We start from the raw sequence: 24,861 nt of genomic DNA, 5'->3' as shown, positions 1-24,861 counted from the left end.
CAGGCTGGTCTTGAACTCCTGACCTCAAGTGATCTGCCTGCCTGGGCCTCCCAAGTACTGGGATTACAGGTGTGAGCCACCATGCCTGACCTTAAGTCTTATTTTAACCTTAAGTTTAAACCGCATTGTGATGTTAACAAGTAGGAAAATATATTTCTGTTTTTTCATCTTTGTATTTTCTTCTCAAGGAGGTGTTGGTAAGAATTGAGTATAAGTAACCTATAAACTGCATGGTGAATTTCTGTACAATTGGGTTTACTATAAACTTTAGTTCTACACAGTGCTTGATTCAACTCTTTTGTAGCAGTGTTCCTGAATTTTTCTTAACACATATCCATTCCATATGTTGTCCTTTTCATACCTAGCTTCCTTTCTCTTCTTGTCTATTTCCTGATCTTGGTTTGGAGCTAGTCTCTCTGTTTGTTATAATTAAAGCCCAAGCAATTTCTTACACATTCAAGCAGCACTTAAGAGTTAAAACCCGTTTCTCTTTTGCCCATCCTTATTATTTACAGTGTGTATTTTACTTAGAGAAAACATTGAAATCTTTTTTTTTTTTTTTACAGAGTAAAATTTTTTTTTGAAATTCTTAAGATGTAAATGGCTTCTAATTCATTAAATAGTATCAGGAAATTGAGCTAAATGTTTGAGTCAAAAATTCAGCTTCATAGAATGTGGCAGAGCAGTTGACTCAAAAAGACAGTTTGGCAGTTTTCCCAACTTAGCTGAAAAATTTAAAAGTCTTTTTTACCTCATGGAATCAGCCATTTTAATAATTTGTTGAACAGGCCAATAAAATTAGTTCTTAATGTAGTTTTAAAGAAATGATTTTGTTTATTTTTCATAATGGTATCTTGGTTTGGATATTCATTTGTCAAACTGTGATTGTAGTTGCTTGATATTGAGAGCTTGTAATTATCACTCAGTGCTCCTCACTGATTCCCATTAAGCACCTCTCCTCTGTGGAATAGATAGACACTAAGCTAGTGGGAAAGGAATTCTCCCTTACTGTGGTTGAAAGTTTTTGTAAGTATAAAGTAATATGAGTTCTAGCCCATTGTTTTATTTAGAGAGAGGAATACTCAGCAGCTGCTTTTATGTTACTTTTTTCTTGTTAATGGCCAAATCCTTACTCTCTAAGGAACATTTTTGTTTTTAGAGAAAGAGAAAAAAAATTCTAAGTATTAGCTGTATCTCTGAATATTAGCCATTTCAAATGTTATATTATGCATAAACAGCAATGCAGGTGAAAGGGAATTAAGTGTAAATACCAAGACCTGGATGCTTTTTATACTTGCAGTTCAACTAATTAACAAATTAAATGAAACCTAAATTTAGTATTTCTGATCTGGGAGTTGAATATCAATTTTTGCAATAGTGTATAATAAAATTGTATGTAAAGATTTTTCATCATTGGTTACTGAATTCATGTGATTTTGTCTGTTTGGAGTTGTACATTCTGGACCATGACATAAAAGCTAATAGGCAAAATAGTGAAACACAACTGGTGGTTCTATGGGCAAGTAAGTTTCATCCTACCTCTAATTGATTCTGAGCGAGAAAGAGAGGCAGGGGCCACAATAGGAGGGGAAATAGACTTACTCTTATGTTAGGAGTTGAGCAGCTTGAACTACTAGAAACCTAAAACCCTACTGCCATGTTTATTCATGAATTTATTATTTAATATACCATTTGACCATATTTACATTCTTAATTTGGAAAGGAAAATGTTCTGCTTGAAGAGATAGTATATAGTGGATGAGTTGCACACTGTTTTATAAAGTTCATTCCAACAGGCAGCCAAGGATGAGAACCACTGTTAGCAAAGTGGTGAATTTCATTAGAGGATTCATCTTGAGTAGTGTTGAGAGATTTTAGTTAGGCTTTTTATACTGTTTTAAAGCTTTGGTGAGATTTCTAGCTTAGGAGCCTGATTACTGTTTATACCAGTTCTTGTGAATACATGTGATTCTCATAAAAAAGAAATGTATTATAATTGCCTTTTAGGAAATGTCTTTCAAAATTGCCTATTAAAATGTTAATATTAACCTTTATTTATGGATTGACTTAAAAATCACTGGAACTACTAGTTTATTTATAAGTCCATTTATAGCATTTATACATTTTTAGGATCTTTAAAAGGTAGTTTCTTATACAACTTATTTATTGTACAACATAGGAGAGAAAGCAGCTTAGGAATTCCTAACGTGGATTCTTAATTTGGAATATTAGAAATGACACCATATCTTCTAGGCAATCAGAGTGATCAGTTAATGTCATACTGTTTAAAATGCTATCAGTTTTTCTTCTCATTTCTGTAAATTATGTTTCTGTGGGATTGGGAAACTATGGGTTAGGAAATCGGGAGGTCAGGGATAAATTCTTAATACTTCATAATGAGAATATTTAAACAGAAATCACACAGTATTTCAGATCTTCAACTGTTATATTTGCCAATAAATTACCTGAAAGACAAAGCATTTGAACATCCAGGAGCTGCCATATCATGACTGGGTGTCATGGCAACCACTGCCATTTCTTTTCTGTCCTAAGGTCAGATCAAAGCAAGCAGAACCCTCCTGCTCTGAATCTATCATGGACAGTTGTGTTAGAATATGGTGAACCAGTGGCTCTGAAATAGTGATTATTTCTAGATGTGGTTTTGTGGAATATATTCCTGAATTATATATTGTATTACAAGGGTCATAATGGCTGTCACAAGGACAATTACCGATGTGTTAATATCTCACACTGATCAATCCTCAACAACTAATCAGAAAAATCATGGTCGTTCACTTTTTAAAAATATGTAGAATACAGTCACGTAAGTGAAGGTTTATGTTTTGTTATATTGGGAGAGAAAATTTTAGGTGAAACCAGATCTTTCTTTTTGATGACATTATTTTGGTAGGACCAGATGGATCATACTTCCTCAGGTCATCATCCAAACAAAAAAAGAAAGGTAGCACAGAGTGAATTTTGTAGTGCATCTGTTTTTATTAAGTAATTTTAATGCTGCAAAAGCAAAAATGGAATGTATTGGAATATCAGAGTAATATTAATACAAGGATATGGAGATTGTAATCTAAAATTTAAAAGTAAATATAAATGAAAAGTTACATTCATATGTGTTGTAAAATGAAAATTTATTAAGTTTTCTTAAAATTCTGTGTTAACATTCTGAGTCTGCATATGTACATATGCACTTTATATTTTTGTACTTGCTCAGCTTTTATGTTCAACAGAACTTTCCAAACAACTTATCTATTATAGAATATGTATACTAACTAAAAGAAATAAGTTTACATTTACCAAAAAATAGGTTGTTGGGAAAGCTAAGGTATATCTATATGTCAGAATGTTAATGGCTTAAAGGCCTTTAGGTTTGACCTTGTTTAATCCTTTTATTTTACAGTAAGGGTGCTGAGGCCCACGGTATTAAGTTTCTTGCCCAAATTCAGTTTCCTACTTAGTGACAGAGCCAAAGCTGGAACAGTAGATCTTACAGTTCCCTCTCAAAGTTATTTTTCATCATAGCATTCTGTTTAGAAGAAATAGGGCAACTCTGAATTTACAAATAAGCAAGTTGCTCGATTAGAAAAGTAACAAATAGTGCGCACTTTGGCAGCACACATACTAAAATTGGAATGTTAGAGATTAGCATGACCCCTGTGCAGGGATGGCACGCAAATTCATGAAGTGTTCCATATTTTAAAAAATAATACAAATTTTAAAAAGAGAGTAACAAATACCAAATATTGCCAACATACATTTTATATTTTAATGTTTTTTTTTGGTTTTGCAGCATTTCAGAAAAGAAAATTAAAGGTTTCTTTTCGATTTTTAAGTAGTTTGGTGCAATAACTTTCTACCTGACTTTCTTATTTTTCCTATCAGCTTATATTTATAATTCTAAGTGTCACATTTGTGTGTTCTGTAGATGTGTGAAAACTGTTAATATTTAATGCAAGCCATGTGATTGAATCATGTTTTAAATCTCCTCTAACACTATCCCAGTTTGGATATTGCAAAAAGAGGTGTCCCTTGTAGTGCCTATTATTTTAATAATGAAGTCTAACTCATATAATACAGTATCTATGACAATATTTGCAATTATATTTTGATATCAGTGAAGTAACAGATGAAATTTATAAGCCAGTTGTAATCGATTTGTCAAACAGTAGGTCCCTGACTGATAAATAAAACCTTTAGATGAAATAACTTATATTTATACTCTTGTTAACCTTTGGAATTCTAAACACGGATAGTGGATCAAATTGTTCTTGCCTATTGTTTAGACTTTCTTGTGGTTTTTAGATTTACTGTGAATAATGGGTGTTTTCAGATACACCACACAATGGCAACTTGTCAGCTACTGTATTTATATGTGAGATAGACTAGTTTTAGAGATAGCCACATGATACCAATATATGAACTTCAGTCTATTAGGGGACAAATCATGGCTTTTTCTATTTCTCTTTCAGAACAAAGGAAGAATTATGCACGGGACAGTGTCAGCAGTGTGTCAGATATATCTCAATACCGTGTTGAAGTAAGATGCTTTGGTGTTTGCTAGTATTTAGAGTGACCCTTGAGGAACATAAAAATTGGAAGTTAAATCAGAATTCTGTTTTATTTCATTCTTATGATGTATTTTAAGTTGCATTGACCTTTTTGTTTAGATTTTTTAAAACAGATATTACATATAAAGTATCTTGTTAGTCTGTGGTCTATTTTCATAAAGAATGACTTAAAATCATAACTACTACCCATTTATCATTGCCAGTCTTATTTCATTTAAAATAGGAAAATGGCTTTTACTTTGTACTATAGAATCTTCTTGAAATTAAGCCTTTGCCAGTTTCAGTGAGCAATTTAGTTTTTAGTTTAACTAAAGTTATTACTAGTTCTAGTTAAATAATGGTTCTTTTTTAGTTTTTGCCCTCTTTTAAGATATTTGCTCTTGATCGGAATTTATCTAGTTGACCTCTGCTTATAATAGAAAATATTTAAGCAGGGAAGTAATTTTTAAATTGCTCTTATTTTCAGTTTTCTGCCTATCTCAAGCATGCTTAATCAAATTTAAACAGTTTTGTTTCAGTAAGTGGTTTTAGTGGTTTGAATAGTTTGACAGTTCCTATAGACTAGAATTGTGCTATTGCTGCAATCAGTGTCCATAGTTTTGAAGCTCCCATACAGATAGCCTGCTGTTTAAATGCTATGTTCAGCATTTAAATAACCATAATAGAGTGTCAAATAGGGGAAAGTTTATTTTAAGAGAATATTATTTAAGCTGTTAAGAATTTGTTTTAATGTCATGTTTATGTAGTTCAATGTGGCTCAGTAGGAAACAGATTTAGGTATCTTATGAGTCAAAACACCGTTTCTTCTATTCAAAAAAAAACCTTGGTTGGCTTTATTCTCTCATTAAAACTATCTCTCAGATCACAGTGCAATCAAGCTAGAACTCAGGATTAAGAATCTCACTCAAAACCACTCAACTACGTGGAAACTGAAAAACCTGCTCCTGAATGACTTATGTTCAGGAAATAACGAAATGAAGGCAGAAATAAAGATGTTCTTTGAAACCAACGAGAACCAAGACACAACATACCAGAATCTCTGGGATGCATTCAAAGCAGTGTGTAGAGGGAAATTTATAGCACTAAATGCCCACAAGAGAAAGCAGGAAAGATCCAAAATTGACACCCTAACATCACAATTAAAAGAACTAGAAAAGCAAGAGCAAACACATTCAAAAGCTAGCAGAAGGCAAGAAATAACTAAAATCAGAGCAGAACTGAAGGAAATAGAGACACAAAAAACCCTTCAAAAAATCAATGAATCCAGGAGCTGGTTTTTTGAAAGGATCAACAAAATTGATAGACAGCTAGCAAGATTAATAAAGAAAAAAAGAGAGAAGAATCAAATAGATGCAATAAAAAATGATAAAGGGGATATCACCACCGATCCCACAGAAATACAAACTACCATCAGAGAATATTACAAACACCTCTATGCAAATAAACTAGAAAATCTAGAAGAAATGGATAAATTCCTCAACACATACACCCTCCCAAGACTAAACCAGGAAGAAGTTGAATCTCTGAATAGACCAATAACAGGAGCTGAAATTGTGGCAATAATCAATAGCTTACCAACCAAAAAAAGTCCAGGACCAGATGGGTTCACAGCCGAATTCTACCAGAGGTACAAGGAGGAGCTGGTACCATTCCTTCTGAAACTATTCCAATCAATAGAAAAAGAGGGAATCCTCCCTAACTCATTTTATGAGGCCAGCATCATCCTGATACCAAAGCCTGGCAGAGACACAACAAAAAAAGAGAATTTTAGACCAATATCCTTGATGAACATTGATGCAAAAATCCTCAATAAAATACTGGCAAACAGAATCCAGCAGCACATCAAAAAGCTTATCCACCATGATCAAGTGGGCTTCATCCCTGGGATGCAAGGCTGGTTCAATATACGCAAATCAATAAATGTAATCCAGCATATAAACAGAACCAAAGACAAAAACCACATGATTATCTCAATAGATGCAGAAAAGGCCTTTGACAAAATTCAACAACCCTTCATGCTAAAAACTCTCAATAAATTAGGTATTGATGGGACGTATCTCAAAATCATAAGAGCTATCTATGACAAACCCACAGCCAATATCATACTGAATGGGCAAAAACTGGAAGCATTCCCTTTGAAAACTGCCACAAGACAGGGATGCCCTCTCTCACCACTTCTATTCAACATAGTGTTGGAAGTTCTGGCCAGGGCAATTAGGCAAGAGAAGGAAATCAAGGGTATTCAATTAGGAAAAGAGGAAGTCAAATTGTCCCTGTTTGCAGATGACATGATAGTATATCTAGAAAACCCCATTGTCTCAGCCCAAAATCTCCTTAAGCTGATAAGCAACTTCAGCAAAGTCTCAGGATACAAAATCAATGTACAAAACAGTCATGAAGTTTTAAGAGTACTTTGTGTTTGTCATTCTCTGCTAGCTGACCTCAGGTTAATTTGATTTTCTTTTGGAAAATGTATACTAAGAGGTTGTATGTGTTTGTATGTGTTATAAATCTTTTTCCTTTTTGCCAATCGTAAGCACTTGACTACCTTTGTCCTGGATCGGAAAGATGCTATGATCACTGTTGATGATGGAATAAGGAAATTGAAATTGCTTGATGCCAAGGGCAAAGTGTGGACTCAAGATATGATTCTTCAAGTGGATGACAGAGCTGTGAGCCTGATTGATTTAGAATCAAAGGCAAGTGTGTAAAATTTATACTATTTTATTTTCAAGAAACTCCACAAATATTAATGTTTACAATCATTTCAGATTGTTTGAAAATGGGTGGAAGTTCGACAAAATAAAATGTTCACTTTATTTATAGAATGAACTGGAGAATTTTCCTTTAAACACAATCCAGCACTGCCAAGCTGTGATGCATTCATGCAGCTATGATTCAGTTCTTGCCCTGGTGTGCAAAGAGCCAACCCAGAACAAGCCAGATCTTCATCTTTTCCAGTGTGATGAGGTTAAGGTAAAAGAATGGTGAAATTTTTGTTTCCTCTTTAAGCAGATGTTCTGGCAGCTTTTGAATTACCTATTTTGATAATATATCTGGATATTAGGTACTAGATTTTTAGTTTCTGAGAATCTCGTAAGGAAAACAAATACCTTAGTATCTTCCCTAGGATTTCCTTGGCAAGTAAATAAAGAAATTAGGGTGATGTTAATAAAATCAGTAGCTCACACTTGTAATCCCAGTGCTTTGGGAGGCCAAGGCTGTAAGATGGCTTGAGGCCAGGAGTTTGAGCCCAGCCTGGACAACATGAGCAAGACCCAGTCTCTACTAAAAAGGTTTTAAAAATTAGCTAGATGTGGTTGTACACACTTGTAGTCTCAGCTACTCAGATGGCTGAGGGAGGAAGATCTCTTGAGCGAGGAGTTGGAGATTACAGTGAGCTATAATCACCCCTCTGCACTGCAGCCTGGGCAACAGAGTGAGACTGTGTCTCTTAAAAATAAGATGCTAGATGACGAGTTGGTGGGTGCAGTGCAGTAGCATGGCACATGTATACATATGTAACTTACCTGCACGGTGCACACATGTACCATAGAGCCTAAAGTATAATAATAATAATAATAATAAAAAGAAAAAAAATTAAAAAAAATAAGATGCATTCTGTTTTTTTAAAGGGTAGATAATATATTAAATTCACATCAAATGCCTTAAACTTATAATTAAAAATTGATTGTTCAGAAATCATGCTTTGTGGACAGTAAATAATCATGTAATTCTAATTTATTCTGCACTAATGACATGGCGCGGATTACTGCAATGACGTACTTAGACATTTCCCACGATATTGATTTAAAGTTCACCCTTTAATTATGTGACGAATCATTGCTCAGGATTTGTAATTCTCAAATGATGTGTGAAAATAGTTGAGCCAGTAATAACAGGCTGTATCCTGAAAGTTTCTATTTCAAAATACAGTGTAATTTCAAATGATTATAATTTGTGATGCTTTATTGGACCTTAGAAGTTATCTTCAACCTTGAATGTGTTTATTTCCTGAGTTGTTTTCTTTAAAAGAGAAATCATTTTGTGTTAATTGGTACTTTGCCAAAGCAGTGATTTAACATTTTGATGATATATTATAAAATATCCATGTAATTTTATTTTATAAAGAAATTCTAGGAGATTAGCACCGTCACTTGATCTTTTCTGTATTTTTTGACATTTAAAGATGATAGATAAAGTAAGATTGACTGTAAACTGTATTTTATAATTTTCTTCTAATTTCAATTTACATCAGATGACTTTCTAAAAACCTTCTTCTAAAAGAACTGGCATTTAGGTAATTTGTGTAAGTGATATTCATCAGATTTTTGTATAGTGCCTTTTGAAAGTCATAGTATATTATAATTTTTGTAAGGTTAGATATATTCAATCAATAAATATTAAAGGGAATATTTTGCTTTAAAAATATAGTGAAATTTAATTCAAACATTTTATAAACCAGAGGCCTAAGTTTAAAAACATTTCAAATTTGATGTTTGTATCTGTGTTCTTAAAAGCCCCCCCTGGGAGCTAAAAGTTACTATGCTGTGAAAAGTTTCTGGATTTTAGGTTTGGGAACAAATGCCTTGTTTTACTTGATATGGAATGGTAATGGTAATGGATTCAAAATGTATTTACTGAATATAGTTTTGTCCTAACCCCAAAAGCTCGCATACCACTAAGCACTATATGCATTTACTCATTAGTTTTATACTCCGCATATGAGACATTTTTCGCTTGGCTGGTTAAAAATATAAAGGCAATGAAAAACGCAGTTTCTTTTATATGGCTCATTGTGCAATATTGCTTTTGATTTTTAAAGTTTCTTTATTATAGGACTTCATGCAATGCTCCTGCCCACCTTTGCCGTAAAATTTTTCTTAGAAATATAATAGCCCCAGTATAAGAAGTTGAAGATTCCTAGGCATCTTCAGTTTTCATTTTGGGTTTTTTAAAATAATTATTTTTAATTAAATATCTTTTCATCTTCAGTTTTAGTGTCCTATGTAACAGAAAGCCTTTGACATGGTGTTTGTAATGTCTTATTGAAACTCAGTGCTCTTAGGAAGTCACACTGGACTGGGATGCATTGGCCTCTCATTTAACTAGCAATGTGACCTTGGCCAGGCCCTTTCATACTAGTACTCCTCAGTTTTATTAATTAGAAGGAACTGATGAGATGCTCTTTTAAATATCCCATCATTTCTAAAATTTTATGATTATCGATGCTTACTGTAAAAGAAATACAACATACATATTTGAGAAAACATTACAGAGAACAGGGAGGCACAAACATAGATGGTGCATCTCATCAACATTCTAATATAGAGTAATAATCACTGGCTCTAAACAAACTTTGCAACCAAACAAAAACTTCTTATCTGCTAATCTCACATTGATCCCCAAGAAAAATCTAACTGAATGTTCTGGAAAAGTATTGGAAAAGTCAGTTGTTTGCAGAAAGTTAACTTTTACCTGAAGTGACAAAATAAAGTGGTTACCCAAAGGGGTACAACCTAGTGTTGGAGTTTATCTCATGGGTGTAGTAGATTTGCCTTAAACTCAAAGATTTGTTTTGCTGGGTTAATGGGTGTCCGGTGGATCTTGAGGATGAGAAAGGGAAGGAACTCTGTTCTATGTGTGGGAGTCTCTAACCCCTTAATTTCTACCCAATTAGAGATTGTTACTCAGTTTCATTTTTAGCATGTGTATATCCTTTCTATCATTGCCTTTATTCAAGGATAGTTTCCCTTTAAAATAATCTTTAAAAATTTCTTCAGTTTTTAAAATCTTATCATTATATAGTTCACCATTATAAAAACCACAGGAGTCATGTTTTGCAAGATTTTTATAAAAAGACTTTTTACATCAAGATACTTACTGGTTCTGACAAGGAACAATCCCTTTTTCTGTTTTAAACTACATATCAAGACTCAGAAAAATCCATAAACTTTCAGGTAACTTGTGTCTCCTTGCAGGCAAACCTAATTAGTGAAGATATTGAAAGTGCAATCAGTGACAGTAAAGGAGGGAAACAGAAGAGGCGGCCCGATGCCCTGAGGTAAAAAACATTAAAAGAAATCAAGGAGTGGAATTGATTTGTTTCTAAGGCTTTTTTCCCACAAAGAGTTAGAAAAATTATTTTCTATGGAAGTATATTATTATATTGTATAGATCATAACCTGTAGTCTCAACACATTTGTTCTCCCAAGTTTGTCAGTGTGTTTGCTCCTCTTCTCTCCATATTTTTGGTCTTTCTCTGATATGGCTTCACTTGTGTTGGAAGTTACAGAGTCATGAAAGATGAGTGGCATTTTAAGAGAAGGTATCCTAGGGAAATACAAGCTAGACAGTAGGATTGTAATTGTTCCATGGCCCTTTCGAATCACATGAGACTCAGAAAGAAAATCAACCTAGTTTTCAGCTGACTATTAATTTTTTTATTTCATATGCATTCATAAATATGCATAATATGGAATGCTTAGGAAATCCTTATTGCCCCTTGACATAGTTCTTTTTGAATTTTAATAACTAGTACCACAAGTAGAGTTAGTTGATATGTTATAGAAAGAGAGATTGTAAAAATTCTATTTGTTTTCATCTTTTTAAGGATGATTTCCAACGCAGACCCTGGTATACCGCCTCCACCCAGAGCTCCTGCCCCTGCGCCCCCTGGGACCGTCACCCAGGTGGATGTTAGAAGTCGAGTGGCAGCCTGGTCTGCATGGGCAGCCGACCAAGGGGACTGTGAGTCTTCTTAGAATTAATACTTATTGAACACTTACTTTGGGTTGGGACATAGTTCTTGCTTTCAAATTCTGATGCTGATTTCAGAACTGAAGCTTGAGGTTAGTTTTAAAAAAATCAACTCTGGCCGGGCGCAGTGGCTCTTGCCTGTAATCCCAGTGCTTTGGGAGGCCGAGGCAGGCGGATCACCTGAGGTCAGGAGTTTGAGACCAGCGTGACCAATATGATGAAACCCCGTCTCTCCTAAAAATACAAAAATTAGGTGGGTGTGGTGGCATGCACCTATAATCCTAGCTACTGGGATGGCTGAGACAGGAGAATCACTTGAACCCGGGAGGTGGAGATTGCAGTAAGCTGAGATCAAGCCACTGTACTCCAGCCTGGACAACAAGACCGAAACTCCATTTCAAAAAAAAAAATAATCAGATCTTAGATAAAAGAAAGTTAAGCCTTGAATTTTGTTAAGATTATTATCTGTAAGAGTTTAAACCCACCATTTAATAAATATGGTATTAGGATTAGAGTCTTTTTTTTTTTTTAATGCTAAGAGGAAGTTTTACTTGATTGACAAAAAGATGGCAACAAAATATGTACAAGTTTTTCTTAAAGATTGCACTTAACATTATTTCCATTTTTTATTATCTAACTACAGTCCTTTTTTGGACAAGTTTGTCATATTCATGGAAAGGTTGTCAGGACAGTGGTTGGCTGCTGGCAGTGGAGAAGGGTAAAAGGTATCCATCATACGACTGTACTTGTCAAGTGGGCCCTATGAGCGTGGCATCATTTCACCTTGGCATTCTGTTCAAAAACAATTACAACATAGAACTTAGGGTTACTTTTTATATGTTAGAATATTTTACTAGAATCTGAAATGTTTATAACTAAAAAAAATGCCTTAAAATATGTTTGGTCGTGTCTCTTCGTTTTAAGGACGAATAAATTGTGATTCAGCAGGCTCGAATCTGACGAACTCTAGAGCCTCATTCTTTTGCCGCTACTCCAGTGGAACTTCTTAACTTCTTATTCTTTATCCAGTAAAGTATTATTCACACAGGGTATCTGGCACTATAGTTAAACGATATAACTCATTTCCAAAAATGAGTCACCTCGGACTCTACTTTGGATGTGCAGGGTAAAAGTTGGACTCTGAAGCAAGACCTGATCTGTCTACCTGTGTGGTCTTGGGAAGTTATCTCTCTGTACTTCGGCCTCATCTCTGAAATGGGGATAATAATTCATGGGTTGCTGTGAATCTGAAAGTAAATAATGTTTATGATAGTACCTACTACAAAATAGTAAGCATAATTTGTGGTTCTCATTTTGCCAAATTGAGTTCATTTTATTTCTGAATTGTTTTCTATTTTGTTTAGGTTTCTTGTTTTTTCAGAGGTTGAAATGTAAGCCAAGCTACCAAAGATATGAAAAAAAGAATTCTTTGATGCATTCATTTAAAAAAAATTAATTAGCAGAGCTATGTAGTTTAATTTTATAACAGTTTCTGTTTTCATAAATTATGTAAATTTGTATTGATCTGCTTTGTATTTAAAATGTGTTTAAAAGACACTAATTTATTGTATTCTATACTTTTTGTGTACTTATGGTGTTTTTGTTGTTACTGTTTCAATGAAGAGGGTCTGAGGTAGAGGAAGGATAAGACAAGTTTACAGACATTCTGAACAAACCTGTAAAAATTTATGTTGAACCTAATATATATATTATATATATTATATATATTATATGTTGAACCATATATATATATATATATATATATATATATATTTTTTTTTTTTTTTTGAGATGGAGTCTTGCTCTGTCACCCAGGCTGGAGTGCAGTGGTGCGATCTCAGCTCACTGCAACCTCTGCCTCCCGGGTTCAAGCGATTCTCCTGCCTCAGCCTCCCGAGTAGCTGGGATTACAGGCACGTGCCACCATACCTGGCTAATTTTGTATTTTTAGTACAGATGGGGTTTCACCGTGTTAGCCAGGATTGTCTTGAACTCCTGACCTCGTGATCCTCCCGCCTCAGCCTCTGAAAGTGCTGGAATTACAGGCGTGAGCCACCATGCCCTGCTGAACCTAATATAATTTATAACAAAGAGAGAATTTATCCCTAGGGGTTTCTGAGCTTTCATTAAATTTTATCTGAAATATTTTCTGCAATGTCATCTATTTAAGTGAGATAAGGCTTTCAGAACTTCTAATTTACCACTAGAGTAAACAGAAGACTTATTATATCAGGTTTGGCCTGGATCCAGTCCAGTTTTTAGTTGGAAAGCCCCTCAAGAGGAGTATCTTTTTGGTTCCTCTGGGTGCTCTGGCTGACTCAGGCTGAACTGCTCCTCCTTTGAATCCCTGAGGTATATCTACCCCGACTTCCAAAGGTGATCTCTGTGGAATAGCACCAGTAGCACTAGGGTTCCTAGTCATGTTTCAGACCTGACAGAGCCCAAGAAATACCATATCTCCCCCTCACTGTGCCCTCCAAATGATATTTTTGGGGGCCTCTGTAGAGTTCCTAATAGCTATTTCAGCCTCAACTTAGTACTTTCTGTGGTAGTCCACTACAGCCAAGGTAGCAGCTATCTATGTGTAAAATAGTAGCTGACTGGCAAGATTTCATAGATAGAAATTTTAATTATCTTAAAGTAGTTAACAGCCGCTAATTAAGTTTCGTAAGACACGGTGATTTCTTCTTTCTTTCTTTCTTTTTCTTTTTTTTTGTTGGCAAGTGTTCCAGTTACAGGTAAAGTTAGTGTAAAGGAAGAATAGCAATACAAAGTTTCCAATATTTTTTTGCAGTTCTCTGTATTGAACATCATGAATCATGGTGATGTATCATGAGTTGTATTTCCATTTGTGGTGTTATGTTTCTGTTGTTCCATCCATATATTTTGAAATTTATTCTACCATGAGATATCTGTAACAACTCTCTGTGTTTAGAGGTAGTATTAACTGACTCATGCGAGGAAGGAGTTCATGATGATAACTTCATGATTAACATCATGCTCTAGCCAACTGAGCAACCTTAATATTTTGAATGGTCTTAAGACATTTATTTTTTTAATGTGAAAATTTCTGTCTGCTTTTAAAGCATGTAGCTTAAAATTAATGAGCCCAACATTGTGGGTTTTAAGCTTAATTACACTAGAATTTTAAGAAGCACTCTGCTGTCAGAATTCCCAAAGCTTTATTGTAGTCACAGTGTTGGAAAGTATAAAAATTATAGCTCTGTTGCATTAGAACTTAGTTGACCACCTTTTGAGAATTAAAAGCTTAACTGCTGGTTTATATTTCTGGCTTGTGTGGGAATTAAAGGGTGCTAAGTTAAGGTTGGTTCTACAGGTAGCTGACTTAGGGAAGAAAGAGAATAGAGGGGATATTACAAGGTAAATAAACATCATAAAGGTGAGAGGACCAATACTTAAGCTCTGCTCAACTGCTCCTGTTAGTATTGACAAGGATGCATTTCATGGCTGATGAGCACAGTTTTGACTTGTGTATCCAGTGGAGGTGTTCCCTTTTGCAAATGGTCCTCCTTTTTAACTAATTTTTATGTTTTAATTGTCTGTATTGGTATTGTGGGAGTAAAAGATTGAAAGACTTATGATTGTCCTTTCTATAGTTGAGAAACCAAGGCAGTATCATGAGCAGGAAGAAACGCCTGAGATGATGGCAGCCCGCATTGACAGAGATGTGGTAAGTACAGGAGTCACCTTTAGATCACTGGCTTTTTTTTTAAGAGGAAAAAGAAAACTTCATAAGAAAATGAAGCTGATTTAAATAAAGATATTTTATGGAAACTATGTTTTCTGTTACCTGTGATGGCTATGCCCTTTGAATTATTTTTTCGTTAACCATTTTTGCCTTTATGCCAATATTTAGTTAGTAGACTTGGGCTATGATAGAAGAATCAGCTTATTAACTAGTTTACATTGGAACTTAGGCTGAATTATTAGGTTTCAGGAATGGTACAATTTTTATTTTATTATAGTTTATAATTCATAATTGAAATATCTTTTTAATATGTCTTCTTGGTGTTTATTAACAATGTATTTTAGAATACCTAAGAGATAAAAGTTAAGTGGCATTTTTAAAGGATAGATTTGTAAATCGTAATGCTTTTATAAAAGATAATGATACATTTGTTTTCTTTATAGTGATTTACAGAATGAGAATGCTGTAAATGCTTTATTATAGCATTCTCATTCCTTAAATGAGATATAGAATATGGTGTTAATACATTACTTTTTATACTGTATACATGTTACCAGCTTATTGAGAAACAAATACTGAAAGGAATTTGAAATTTCTGATTCAATTTTTACATCACACTATTACATGTTATACTTAAAAGTTTAACCCCAATTTATAGTCTTAAATTAGAAGAATGTCAAGTTTCACACATACTGGAGAAAGGCAACTAAGACTATAGTATATAAGATAATCAAATTCATTTCAGTGATCTCTGAAAGCATGGTGCATTATTCTATTTTGTCACATGGAAACTCTTATTAATGCTTAGTATCCTAGACTAGCTATTAGGTTATCACAACAATATGTATACCTTTAATTCCATGAAATAATATTGTCAGTGCTTTATTGGGACATTTATCAGTAAAGCAAAAATGTCAGTGCTCTTCTAACAAAACCTATTTTAGAATTTTCCTCCTAACTGTGTGGGAGAACACTGAGAAAATTAGAGTAATTGAAAATAATAATCTGAGCAGATATTGTGAATGCTTCCTTGAAGACATTGAAAATAGAGCAAAAGTAAACTAAAGAAAAATGTAAATGTCAGAATATGGCTATAGGTATATTTAGTTTGATTCTTGTAATTAGTAATAAACTTGAAATTGGCATGTGGGCTGTTTCTTTTTCTAAAAAAACCTTTCTATTATTTACTACAGTGTACAGCTAAGGTAAAAATAGTTTTGTTTTATATTTTATTCTATAATTTCTAATTTCAGCAAATCTTAAACCACATTTTGGATGACATTGAATTTTTTATCACAAAACTCCAAAAAGCAGCAGAAGCATTTTCTGAGCTTTCTAAAAGGAAGAAAAACAAGAAAGGTAAAAGGAAAGGACCAGGAGGTAAGTTGGATTTTCTTAATCTTCTAATGACTGGTTAGATTTCCGGTACTGGCTGGGCGCGGTGGCTCACACCTCTAATCCCAGCACTTTGGGAGGCCGAGGCAGGTGTATCATCTAAGGTCAGGAGTTCGAGACTAGCCTGACCAATGTGATGAAACCCCGTCTCTACTAAAAATACAAAAATTAACCGGGCATGGTGGCATGTGCCTGTAATCCCAGCTACTTGGGAGGCTGACACAGGAGAATCACTTGAACCTAGGAGGCAGAGGTTGCAGCGAGCTGAGAGCACACCATTGCACTCCAGCCTGGGCAACAAGAGTGAAACTCCATGTCAAAAAAAAAAAAAAAAAAGGACTCTGGTACTAGGCAGAGTTTTGACCCTCATGAACTGCTTAGAAAAACTTCATTGACTGTGGACTAGGGTTCCTCTTCTAGTTTTGGGGTAGCACTTGAGATTTAGGCAAAGAGTAAGATGAACTCAGGGAAGAGTCCATTTTGGTTATAAGTCAGCTATAGGGAAGAAAGATCCTGGAATGTTTTACCTAAATCACAGAGACTGAGATTCAGGCAGTGATCATCTGTCTGTAGTTTTCATTAGTTATTGTAAAATTAAGTATCTGTTAAAGAAAGACATAGCTCTATTCTTCTTGTAGTTGGATTTATTCTGTTGTAAACTAGAACCATATTATTTGTTAAATAAAAGGGTTGACTTACTAAAATATTTAAAAGTTTCAACGGATTTGAATTTTTTATCACAAAACTTTAAACGGTACATCAGGTCACATACAAAGTCACATACGGACAATTTTGAAGTATGCTGCAGTTCAGCTATTTAAAATGGCCTCAGCTATATAAAATTAAAATTATGGAAGTAATGTTTATACTTCCTCTGACAAAATGGTAGAGATTGAAAGATATAAAATAGTAAATAAATATCCCTTTCATTACAGATAACTTCCAAATCTTTCTCTAGCACATATTTATATAATAAGCATATGACGTTTGGCTTTATCTTCTACATGTGAATACATGGATGTGCCTCCTCTCCACATATTCTGAAATTAAGTACTATTGCTTCCTGGTATCTTAAACCACTTATTCCTTTTGAAATTCTCTATGAAAGGTATACTATCCTCTTGATCACCCAGATTCAAAACCACAGATTCTTCTATGACTTCATTCTCTAGCTTATAGCCAACATCAATTTTATTTTCTCAACATCTCCTGTATCCAGTTATTTCCCTTTTCATTTTCATATCTAGTTCAAGCTACTATCATTTTTTTTTACCCTGCTTTCTAAGCAGTCTTTAAGCCTCTACTTTTTCATGCTGTGAGAACAATCTTCTTAAAGCTCTCAGTCACTTCATTCTTCTGCTGTAAAGCACGCTAGTTCCATGTTCTATTGATTTAAGTACAACTGTTCACCCTGGAAATCAAGGTTATCCACAATCTAACCTTGATTTACCCTTCCATTCTCATGTTTCTCTGCTTTTGTTTGTTGTTTCATATACACGCAATTTCCCCTTTCCTTGTTTTTGCTTATGCTGTTTTTATCCAACCATGATGTTTTTCCCACCACATCGCCCTGGACCAAACTTTTTCAAATCCCATTTTATAAGCTACTTTCTCCATCTAATACCTTTTAAGTATCCACTTCCTTATCTCCCAACCAGGTAAGTCTCTTCTCATAACGATTGGTATTTCTCTTATTTATCTGATTCATGTATTTTATTAGCTTTTAAGGCCCTTAAGAGCAGGGCTTGTCACTTACTCACTTGCACAATGTCTGCCATAGAGAAAGGCTACAATGTATGTTTATGGAATTAAATGAGTAATTTGTAGTGCCTAAGGATAGAGCAATCCATTTTGAAATTTGTATCTTCTCAGTTTGTTACAGTCAGACTATGAGATATAGCACAGTAACTAGGTAGCATGTCTGATGAGATCTTCAAACTTTACAGACATAAATGTGGTTTTTGTTTTTCCATTTAATAAATTTTCTTGGATTTTGCTCTGATCTCCTCCTCTCGCTTATTTCATTAGAGGGTGTTTTAACGCTGCGGGCAAAACCTCCACCTCCTGATGAATTTCTTGACTGTTTCCAAAAGTTTAAACATGGATTTAACCTTCTGGTAAGTGAAATTTATGTATATAGAATTAGAAGAAATAAATGGAAAAGATGAAAGTCTAGTCAGGACGTTTCTGATTAAATTAAGAAATAAAATTGTTTTTATAGATTTTGTGGGGGTGTGTATGTTTTGATTTGCCTTCAATTAAAACAGCAAATTTTAAAACGTATATATCTAAGAGACTTGATTGAAAAACAGTGACTTCTCTTCTCACTCTATCCATGCTGAAGAATGTATTAAAACTGAAACTGGTGGTAAAGACCGCCCCCTCTGAGTCTATGTTGGACCTTTCTGAGTGTCTGTCTTTGCTTGATAGTAATCTGTTTTCTGTTTTCTTCATGTTGCAGGCCAAACTGAAGTCTCATATTCAGAATCCTAGTGCTGCAGATTTGGTTCACTTTTTGTTTACTCCATTAAATATGGTGAGATTTTATTAGTTTAAGAAAAAATCGTTCTTAGTATATTTTTTAACCCCAAGTGTCTGTCTGGATTTTCTAGACTGCTTTTCTTCATTACCTTGCATGGGTACTATTTCTTTGCCATTTGTGTAAATATCAAGAATGTAAAATTTGAGAATTGAAAAGAACCTTATAAATCATCTAGTTTAAGCACCTTATTTTATAGTTGAGGAAACTGGTATCTCTGACAGTGCTAGGGATATGAAAAGAAATAAAGATTTATTGGATACCAGTGTTTCAATGTATACTAGTATATAATATCCAGTGCCTTGAATAACGTAGATGTTTTTCTCATTCTCACAAAATAATCATGAGAAGTCTAGTTCTTGATGGATGGTTTGCTCCATGAAGTCATTCAGAGACCCATGTTCTTTTTATCAAGGTGTTCCTTCATCTCTTGAACTGTCTCTGACTTGTTTATTCATTTATGCACTTATTCTACAAATACAAATTGAGAGCCTCCTATGTGCTTGGCTTTATAGTAGCCCATCAGGAACAAAACAGACAAAAATTCTTACCCTATTAGAACTTGTATTGTAGCATAGCGGGGCAGCCAATAACATAAATAAATGTCTGCGTAATACAGTGGTCTAAAAATCACATGCTATGCAGAAAAATAGAGGAGTGAAGGAAAACTGGGAGTTCCCCAGGGGGATGCACGCATGTGTGTATGTGTGTGGGAAACGGAGTGTTGCACTTTTTGAGTAGGGTTGGCTAATGGAAGCCTCACTGAGAAGATGTCATTGGAGTAAAGGAAGTAAGGAATGGGTCATGTGGATCCCTGAAAGAAGAGAATTCCAGACACAGAATAGTTAACGTATAAATGTTCTGAGGTGGTAACATGCAAAGCATGTTCTTGGAATAAGTAGAACTGTGACTTCAACAGAATGAAGAAAAGATTAGAAAGAGATGATATCAGCAGGGTAACAGGAAGACACATCTTGTTGGTCTTTATAAGGGATTGGGAGACCTTTGACAATTGAAGAGTTTTCAGCAGAAAAGGATTGCCCTGATTATAATGTTTAGAAATTTTGGGGAAGAAGAAGCTAGGGTCGTTATTAAAATAATCCAGATGGGGGATTATGGTGCTTGGACCTGGTGGCATTGGAGGTGGTGAGAAGTCTGATCTGGTTATAAATTTGCTGCTAGATTGGATATACTGTGCAAGAGCCAAGGATCGCTCCCAGATTTTTGGCCTAAGACTGACAGGATGGAGTGATGATTAACTAAGATGGGGAAGACTGGGTAGAGCAGGTTTTTGGAGGTTGGTGAAGAATTCAGTTTTAAACATATCAAAATTGAGTTGTATCCAGATGGGGAAATTTGAATTGATAGTTGAGTATATGAATGTGGAGTTCATTGGAGAAATCAGGCCAAGGACTGGTTGAGCCCTGGGCATTCAATGTTAGGAGAATGGGAAGAACCAGCAAGTAAGATTGACAAGAGGCAGTAAGGGAGGATAAATCTCATCCTTCTTTCCCCAGGGATAAGTAGACAAGACCTGAAGTAGAATATGAAATGAGAATTGCTTTGCAAACATAGGAAAGTAAGTAACATTATCAACATGAATGTCAGAAGCTAAGCAATAAGAGACTAGAAGATGAAAGTCCAAGAGTACATCAATAACTTATGAATGCTCCCATATGTTGTTGCTATATATGGAGCATCAGATTTCTACTTGCCTAATTATTTCTGAATAATTCTTGCTCTATAAATGCTTTTAAAAAATTAGATGGAGACCAAGGACATACATGTGCAAAGAAACTGATACTAGCTCATTAACAAAATTTGTATTCCTTAGTTTTTAACATTTTTGATGCTATCTTTGTTTTATTTGGAAGTATTATTTATAAAGCAGTTTTTGCTGTCTCCTCTTATTTATTTCACACACTTACAGAGATCATATGTAGATATCTAGTCATTACACAGAATAGAACTATAACATAACAAGGCTGGTTTCCCTGACATATACAAATTGGTCTTTGTGATCAGGTTATGTACCTGAAAACATTGGTTTACTTGCCAATGTTTGGTATCTCTGCTTTTCACAAAAATTATACCTTATTAATGGTCTCTCCAATCACAATATTTTGCTGGTCCATTTAATGTTCTCCCTACAGGGCCCCAGACATTTTACTTGGACGAGGGAGATGGGGAGGAACATCTATTCAGGGCCTGCTACTGGCCAGGCATGATGTAGTGGCTTTACACCTGCGAGTTGCTCTCCTCTTCCCTCAGCATGGACATGTACACACGAGCATAGCCACAGCACATGTGCCTGTGCACGTTCTTGAGAGGGAACCATGGCTCTTAACCTTTCATTTATACTTTCTTTCATTTTATTTCCTCTTCCTTCTGTTAAATCAGATATTTTTATATTCCTCTACTCATTTTCTTTAGTTTTACTTTTCTCCCTTATTGCTACATATTTATTGGAAATGGGTTCGAGGTTGGAAGTTAAAAATTACTGTGCTAGATAGGCAGGGTAGGTTTTGTTCTGAAATAAGAGTTAGCTTTCCTCCATTATCTGCCATCTTTTTTCTTTCATTCCAGTACCACTGTATCATCTGCAGTTGAAAGTCAGATAAGTCTTAGTCCAACTCCTCAAGGAGGGGAAACTGAAAAGCCATAAATTACAGTGTAATAGTGTAATGTGTTACGAATATGCATAAATTACAGTGTAATAGTGTAGGGTGTTACGAATATGCATAAATTACAGTGTAATAGTGTAGGGTGTTACTAATATGCATAAATTACAGTGTAATAGTGTAATGTGTTACTAATATGCATAAATTGTTTAGAGGACGCAGGGTGGGGAGTGGTACATCAGAGTTACACTGTGGGATTAACACAGGCTTTCACAGGAGTTGGGACCTGAGTAGAGTTCTGAATAATGGGGGAAGGGCCTTCTGGGGAACTGGGAACAGCATGTGCAAATACACAGAGGCCTAGAACAGCACAGCATGCTGAGAACACCTGGATGATTGGAGCCATTCAAAAAATCTCCTTTCTTCTTGTGCCACATCTCTGAGAAGATAAGATTTTATAAAGGGACTCTGGTTTCTGCTCTAGGAGATAACTACCATTTTTTTTTAGCCAGAAAATAGCTCATAAGAAGTAAATTTAGAGCAGTTTTTGAACATCTACATATCCTCATTTTGCTTATCAGAGAATTGCACCTATTTGTTTGTTTCTGCTGTCATTAAATTATCCATATTAAATCAGGGGAATTTTCTAAAAATAATTCTGGGGAAAAGTACCATAGATTCAGAGTACCAGTTCTCATTCCTGTTTTGCCTTCCTCCCTGGATCCTTTTATTTTTTGTATGTCTGTACAGGCACAACCATAGACTGTTAACTCTCGATAGTATTGTTTCTCTTGATAGTATTCATTTCGGGAACCGTATTTTTCAAGTTTGGCATAATAGATTTGCCAGTAGAGAAACACATATTTAAAACAACAACAACAAAACAAGGGTAGTAAAATCACTTGATCTAGAATTTTCTGCATAGCCTTTGGTATCTTCCAGAGAAACTATAGTCATATGCAGCCTATAGGCAGATGCTGTGAAAGTTGTTAAATTGTTAGCTTTCATTTAGGTTTTAAAGCACTGCTGGGCTGGGAAAGTTGATTTGACAAGCTTTTTTTCATTTGGTAGCACATTGCACAGCATCAAAATTTAATATGACTATTAAAAAATAGTGCTTGTTTTTGGCATGGGTTTTTGTCTACACATTTTGAAAATACACAAAGAATAGTAATCTTCTTGCTAAAAAATGGTTTATTATTTTAGGTGGTGCAGGCAACAGGAGGCCCTGAACTAGCCAGTTCAGTACTTAGTCCCCTATTGAATAAGGACACAATTGATTTCTTAAATTATACTGTCAATGGTGATGAACGGCAGCTGTGGATGTCATTGGGAGGAACTTGGACAAAAGCCAGGTAAGCATTTATCACCTATAATGCCTTAAGTACCATTCTTTGTTTATTACATGGATCTAATGAGACATTTATTTAACCTTCTACGTACGAAGGACTAAGTGTCATAGGATGAAAAAGCCTAAACCCTTAAAGGCTACAAGTCTAGTGGAAGAGATAGAAGTGTATGAATATAAGGCATGATATACGTTAGGAGTGAGTCATAAACAAAATGCTGTTGGTTGGCAAGGGGGAGCAGTCAGGAAGAGGATTCAGACAGGAGGGTAGTTAGCTTTCAAAGAAGAGCTGTCATTTAAAATTGACAGGTACACATAGGGTTCACACACACATACACACACACACGCGCACGCACAGTGCTTGCTAGTCCATGCACTTTACGTAACTACTCTTATTATCCCTATTTTGCAGATGAGGAAAGTAAGGCACAGAGAGGATAAGTAATTTGACCAAGGTTACACAACTTGTAAGTGACAGAGCAGGGATGTGAACTCGTGCCATGTAGCTCTGGAGTCAATGTTCATCATTGGTTGGCTAAACTGCCTTTTAGCAGGATGGGTAGGATTTCCACAGTTCCATAGTAGGGCAAGGGCCTGTCCAGGTAGAGAGAGAAGCAGAAGTGAAGGCATAAGGTAGTCAAGAGAAGAAAGGATGAAGATGTGTTTCTCTGGAATATGGACTTCGGGTAGCAGATCATTGTGGAAGGGCAGGAGGTAGATGGTATTAAAATGAGCAAGGACAAGGACAAAAGTAACTGGAGGCAGAGACCTTTTGAGATGCTAATGTTGTAGGAGAGGCTCCTTATAAATCAGTTTTCTTCAGGACTAGAGAGTCACAGTGGAACTGAAAAGGAAGAGTGGGTAATTTTAAGAATTGTGCATTTGTCAATAAAGTGATTATGGAAGACAGATTATTAACAGTTGTACTAATGCTTGCTGAACAAAGCAAGGTAAGAAAATATTTCTAATTTCATGATTGTAAATAAATCATTTTTGCTTTGCTCATTTATCTAAATCTTTTTCTTTATTTCACCACTTAGAATAAATCACTTAGTATGGCCACTTAGACATTTGTCTTCCTAATGCTTTTGAATGGGCTAGCCTAAGAGTTATGGGCCAATTCATAATTTTTTTTCTCCATTTTTCTCCTATTGAAACGTATACAAACTTTTCCACTTATTTTCTGGACTTTGACAGTGGCTTGTGTTGGAATATAGTTAAGCAGAAAATTCTTTGAAAACATTGCAGTTGTTGCTTTTAAATTGAAAATATTTACATTTATTTATATTATTTATGTACTAGTATAGCATAGTGTATGCTATATAATACTGTTCTTGTCATACTGTATAAAAACTGGTTAAATAGATCTTTCTATTTTTATAATTTTAATTGATACATTATTAATAGTTGTACATATTTTCAGGGTACATATGATAGTTTGATACATTCGTATAATGTACAAAGATGAAATCAGGGTAATTAGGATATCCATCACCTTGAATATCTTAAATATTTATGCTAGGAACATTTGAATTTTTCTCTTCTAGCTATTTTGAAATGTACAATAGATTAGTGTTAACTGTAGTCACTCTACTGATCTATCTAACACTGGGTCTTAGTTCTTCTAGTCAATGTACATTTGTATCCATTAATCAACTTCTCTTCATCTCCCTGCAACCCTGCCTCATCCTTGTCAGCCACTAGTAACCACCAGTCTACTCTCCACCTTCATGAAATCCAGTTTTTTAGCTTCCACATATGAATGAGCTTATTTCGCTTAACGGAATAACCTCCAGTTCCATCCATGTTGCTGCAAATGACAAGATTTCTTTCATTTTTATGGCTGAATAGTATTCCATTGTAGATCACTTAAATCTATTAGATTTATATAGGTTATGATTTTATGA

The 24,861-nt window shown here is 34.9% G+C and overlaps 1 protein-coding gene and 1 non-coding gene across 16 annotated transcripts in view; both read left to right on the top strand.

Moving 5' to 3' along the window:
- The window catches only part of EPS8 (EGFR pathway substrate 8, signaling adaptor), a 171,606-nt gene that overhangs the window by 114,871 nt on the left and 31,874 nt on the right, over positions 1-24,861 (top strand). For all 15 annotated transcript variants that reach the window (XM_063672466.1, XM_054445144.1, XM_054445146.1 and 12 more), the window contains 10 exons: positions 4,485-4,552; positions 7,121-7,282; positions 7,410-7,559; positions 10,565-10,647; positions 11,197-11,333; positions 14,960-15,033; positions 16,305-16,431; positions 18,475-18,563; positions 18,908-18,982; positions 22,813-22,961. In XM_063672466.1, coding sequence (XP_063528536.1) covers positions 4,485-4,552; positions 7,121-7,282; positions 7,410-7,559; positions 10,565-10,647; positions 11,197-11,333; positions 14,960-15,033; positions 16,305-16,431; positions 18,475-18,563; positions 18,908-18,982; positions 22,813-22,961 — 1,114 coding nt within the window. The remainder of the gene's footprint in view (positions 1-4,484; positions 4,553-7,120; positions 7,283-7,409; positions 7,560-10,564; positions 10,648-11,196; positions 11,334-14,959; positions 15,034-16,304; positions 16,432-18,474; positions 18,564-18,907; positions 18,983-22,812; positions 22,962-24,861) is intronic.
- LOC129011009 (U6 spliceosomal RNA) lies at positions 3,613-3,714 on the top strand. Its single transcript, XR_008493154.1, has one exon. It is a non-coding gene; the product is annotated as a U6 spliceosomal RNA (small nuclear RNA).

The sequence above is a fragment of the Pongo pygmaeus genome, chromosome 10, assembly GCF_028885625.2.
Source record: "Pongo pygmaeus isolate AG05252 chromosome 10, NHGRI_mPonPyg2-v2.0_pri, whole genome shotgun sequence".
In the NCBI taxonomy this organism is placed as follows: Eukaryota; Metazoa; Chordata; class Mammalia; order Primates; family Hominidae; genus Pongo; species Pongo pygmaeus.
The sequence above is the reverse complement of the archived record's forward strand: the minus strand, read 5'-3'. Positions and strand labels throughout refer to the sequence as shown.